Source organism: Panthera uncia (assembly GCF_023721935.1).
Source record: "Panthera uncia isolate 11264 chromosome A3 unlocalized genomic scaffold, Puncia_PCG_1.0 HiC_scaffold_12, whole genome shotgun sequence".
NCBI lineage: Eukaryota > Metazoa > Chordata > Mammalia > Carnivora > Felidae > Panthera > Panthera uncia.
Window position 1 is genome coordinate 19,502,558 of NW_026057579.1, and position 4,611 is coordinate 19,507,168.

Consider the following 4,611-nt stretch of genomic DNA (forward strand, 5'->3'; position numbering starts at 1 on the left):
GCCTCAGGCAGGCATTTGGCCAGTGCAGGAAAAACCTGGGGCCTGGCTGGCGAGCTGGAGTTTTCCACTCAGCAGCAATGGAAAGTAGGAATGATGTTGAAACCTTTGAGGGAGCTGGAAGGTTCTTCTAGGGTAGGGGCTGATGAGGGTTTTCAGAAGAGAACCCAGGAGTGGGCCACGGGCACACCCATTGCAGAGCCTTCTGCCTGGAGGCCTACACATTGTACCTGTCGGTCCCCATGGTCCGGAAGAAGAGAGCCGCCGACACCCAGCATTCCACCTGCACTGTCCAGTGCTCTAGCATTTATTTCACTAGTCCCGGAGGATTCACTAAGGGATCGACAAGGAAACCAAATGCTTCATCAGTTTGTGTGTCCTGCTTCCCGACTCCCCTTGCCCTGGAGCGGAGGCATCAGCTCAGGGCCTGAGCACCGGCATGGCTTCACTACTCTTAAGAGAAAAACAGGAAATAAATATCCAGGAAGGCTAGGTAAGGCAGAAGAGAAGGCCTGTAACCCGGGGCCTGAGGCCAGCGGCACAAGATTTAGTGTGGTCCTGGGTGATGAGACGGAGAGCCCGGGGGCTGGGGAGTAATGGGTGCTCGTACACCACAGCCAACCTCTGGGTGCCAAGCAGGTCGTCGTGCCCGAGATCCGGGGGATGAGGGCCTGCTGTGAGGCACATGAGCAAGTGCAGGAGGCCTGGGCTCCAGGAACGGGGAACGAGCAGGTTTCCCCAAACCACCGTGCTTTCTCCCCACCCACGCCACCTGTGCCAGCTACACAGAGCAAGAGGACGGCACCGTGTTCTGGCCAGAATCAAGCGAAGTGGGAGCAGAGGGGAAGTGGGAGAGACTCGCCTCCAGAATCCAGGAGCGGCTGACCTAAATCTACCTGCTCCTCCGCGGAGTGAGAATCTTCGCAGACTGGACCCAGCCTGGCAAGATGGAAGGCGGAAGCCTGGGCACCGGGGACGTCAGGGGACCACCCGGCTCCCCGACTAGAGCACGTCAACAGCAGGGCCGTTCTCGTCGAGGGTCTTCACCCGCAAACCGGCACCGAGAGCTGGAGCCTCCGAGGCACGGTGGCACAGGCTTGTACTCGCTATCCCAGTGCTCGGGGCCGGGGCCCTGATTCACAGAAGGGGGAAGGAAGGGCGTCCCAGAGATACAGAAACGGCACCCAGACTCTGGGGCAGCTTAGGCCAAAAGCCCACAGGGCAGAGGGGAGAGGGCACTTGGGGAATTTGTGCTTAAGTTACGGACCACCGTCTTCCCTGGTCTCTAACCTCAACCTACAAGCTTGAGAAGTGCAAGAGGCCTGTGAAGTTCTGCACAAGGACACGGGAAGATGTTAGGTCACCGCGAAGGCCAGCTTTTGATGCCCTTCCTCCACGGGAATCACAGCAGTGTGGCCCCGGGCCCAGGTGTGCCCCGGTGCCTCCAGCCTCCTCCCCACATACTCTGCACAAAGGCCAGATGTCCCTGTGTAGGGGTCTGACCCCAGAGTCCCCCAATTCCAAGTGTGTCTGGATTCACTCTGAGGGGCTGCCTGGCCGCCTCAGTCTTGGCATAGATTCTCCTCGCAGGCGGGACCGGCTCCTGGGTCCCGCAGGCTGTCCCCCTGCAGCCCCGGGGCCTCCGTGCCAGCTTCCGGTTGTGCAGCTACGAGCCGGGAACATCAGATCTTGGGCCGCCAGCCTTTGATGAACTGCATGATCTTCTTGACCTGCAGCTTGGTGAGGTGGAAGTCATCTGCCAGGATGTCCTCGCTGAGCTGCACGAAGATGCTGCCGTCAATGCGTTCTCTGGCAAAGAAGCTCACCACGTCCTCTGAGAGCCCGATGAAACGCAGACTTCGAGAGACTTCTTCCAGGGAGAGTGCAGACAGGTCAGCGGGGGGCTGCCAGGAGGAGGCATCCCGGCCTCCCCAGCCTGCGACCCCCTCCCGGGGGCTGGCAGGAGGCCCCTCCAGGCGCCCTTGGGCGAGAAGGAGCCGAGCTCCGCCCGCCCCGGGCCCCTGCAGGGCCACCGGTGACAGTGGGGTGGGGACCTGCCGCAGCACCAGACCTTCTGGTTCAAAGGCCTTGGGGGGTCCGAGTGGCGAGAGGCAGGGTCCGGGCCCAGGTGCCCCCACAGCTCTGGGCTCCTGACAGCGCAGCAGCTCGGGCTCCGGGGAACCGCCCTGGCCCAGCTCAAAGGGCTCCAGGGCTGGTTCCGGCCACTCGGACGAGGAGGAGGAGGAGGTGGGACAGGAGGGGGGAGCAGCCGAGTAGGCCTGGCCTGGTGAGCCTGGGCCTGGAGAAAAAGCAGGGCTGGAGGTAGCCAGGGGGCCCGAGGTGGTCGTGGGCCCAGGAGAGGCGGCCACGGAAGGGCCCGAGGGGTAGGCAGGCCCCGAAAAGGGGTTGAGAGCTCCGAACGGAGCAAAGCGTTTCTGTGGGTGAGAGGGCTTGAACAGAGGCGGGCAGCCGTGGTACGCCTTGACGGGGGTGTCAGCCCCCAAGACGGAGGCAGCCCGACTGCTCGGGGGCTCTGCGAGGGCCCGCGCGGCCTGGCTGGGCTGCGTGGTGGAGGGCAGGGGTCCCGGGGGTGGGCGGCCGGAGGCCTCGCCGGCCTTGCAGTCTCCCCAGGTGCACGGGTAGCAGTAAAGGGAGTAGGCATCCGGTGACGGTGAGCCGCTGCCGCTGCGGGAGGCTGCCCTGCAGGCAGAGACACAGATACGCGCGGAAATGCGACAGGCCGCTCTGCCAGGGCAGAGACTGCCACGCTGATCTCAGCAACGCCGGCTCGTGCCCCGGCCCCCGAGGCCTGAGACCCCTCCCCCCCCACCCCGGGACTGCCCTAGTCTTCCTTCCAGCCTCTCCCGCCCCCGGGAAAATGAGACTACGCTGAATCACGTAAAATTTTCATACGGCAAGGAGAACTCCATCCCGTGGCAGATCCCAGTCTGGAGGGAACCTGGGCCGTGTCCCCACCCAACCGACACCAGTTAGGAAAGGAACAAACTGAAGCGAGAAGGTAGAAAGCAAGGCGTGGCCCCAGCCCCCAGCACCCTCAAGCTCAGGTACTGCTCAGGAACGTACGCCCTCCGAACCCCCAGGCCTGGACTCTTCCTCAGCACCGGCTCCCCTCCCTAGGCCCCTTCCTGAGGACCCAGCACCGAGAGAAGGAGGGGGCTCACCCATCCTGGAGGCCAGAGGAGTAGTAGGAGAGGCTGGAGCTGGGGGAGTGGATGGGCTGCAGCTTGGGGAAGCGTGGGGGCACCGGGGGGCTGCCCGAGGGTCGGCCGCCGCCATTGCCACCCCGGGGAGGCACAGGTGGGGCGTTGAGCAGGCGGCACTCCTCCTTCACCTGCAGGCAGAGGGCCGTGACTCCGCGTCCTGTCCCCAGGCGGCGGACACCCCTTGCCTCGCCCTTCCCAAGCAGCTGGGCAAGGAGGGCGTCTGGGATGGACACTGCCCCACTTTGCCAAGAGGCTATCTCCGCCTTACTCACCTCTGCCATTCACCCACCCCGGCCCTCTAAGTCTCTCCAGCCTGTTTCACTCCACGAGAGCCCATGACATACACACCATCTCCTGTGGCCTTGGAAAGCCATCGTGAATATAAGAATATGTATATATGAGGAGATCCAAAACAGATAAGTAAACCCAGTCCCTCCTCAAGGAAAAGGAGAGGAAGAAAATGGTGTGACAAGGAGAAGAAAGGGCCATCGGTCATCAAGATCCCTTCCTTATAGGTCAAATACTCCCAGTGGACTCCCTGATGTTAACGGCTGCAGTCCACTGCTGTGGACCAGTGCGGTTGCAAAATTCTGCAGTAGGCACAGATAGGGTTCCTTAGTGCAGGACTTCTCAGAGCCTTTAATGAACCAGCGTTCTGTGGTTCCTAAGTGAGGAGGGGGTGGGTTAGGAATCATCCACTACATTTTCTAAACTTATTCCACCACGGGACCTTCTTTTCCCTGGACAACTTAAAGGACTCCTGTTCTGTGGAGCCTTCTGAGCTCATCCCCAAACTCTCTCAAGCTAGAGACCTACGAGCATCTTTGTCTCCAGAACTCCCAGTGCCACCGCCCCTGGTTATCTACAGACCATATACATCTACGTCCCTGGTATCCACACCGGCCCTGGTATACCACAAACGCTCCAGCGTCCTTCTCCTTGTCCTTCTCTCCTTCCCCCGCCCCTGGGACACCTTCTGTCACACGCTCCAGGGGCTGGAGGCGGAGCTACGAGGCTGGGGCGCAGGAGAACTTGCTTCTGGCCGGCCACCTCCCTGGAGCAGACACCCCCAGCCCCCCTCCCTGCCTCCCACCCCCGGCCACTCACCGCCTCGGACTTGGGAGGGACGGGAGGCGGCGGCGCCTCCGGCTCCAGGCGGGGCGGCCCGGCGGCCCCGAAGGAGATGAGGTCGGGCCCGGGGGGCGGCCGCGTCCGGCCCTCGGCGAGGCCCTCGGCCGCCTGGTGCGTCCACAGCTCCTCGTAGGGGATCTCGGCGGGCGGCGCGCCGGGCTCTGGCGGGCCGGCCCAGTCGGGGCTCACGTACTCCTGCTCGCCGTCGCCGGGCGGGCCGGGGGCGCGGGCGGGCGCCGGGGCGCGCGGGGGCGCGGGC

The 4,611-nt window shown here is 63.3% G+C and overlaps 1 protein-coding gene across 1 annotated transcript in view; it reads right to left on the bottom strand.

Moving 5' to 3' along the window:
- Positions 1–767: 767 nt before the first annotated feature.
- GAREM2 (GRB2 associated regulator of MAPK1 subtype 2) overlaps positions 768–4,611 on the bottom strand; it is a 15,160-nt gene continuing 11,316 nt past the window's right edge. Inside the window, exons 5-7 of the mRNA XM_049651946.1 lie at positions 4,329–4,603; positions 3,180–3,349; positions 768–2,697 (exon numbers count right to left, since the gene is read on the bottom strand). Of these exons, the coding sequence (XP_049507903.1) occupies positions 1,680–2,697; positions 3,180–3,349; positions 4,329–4,603 (1,463 nt within the window). The 3' untranslated portion in view covers positions 768–1,679. The remainder of the gene's footprint in view (positions 2,698–3,179; positions 3,350–4,328; positions 4,604–4,611) is intronic.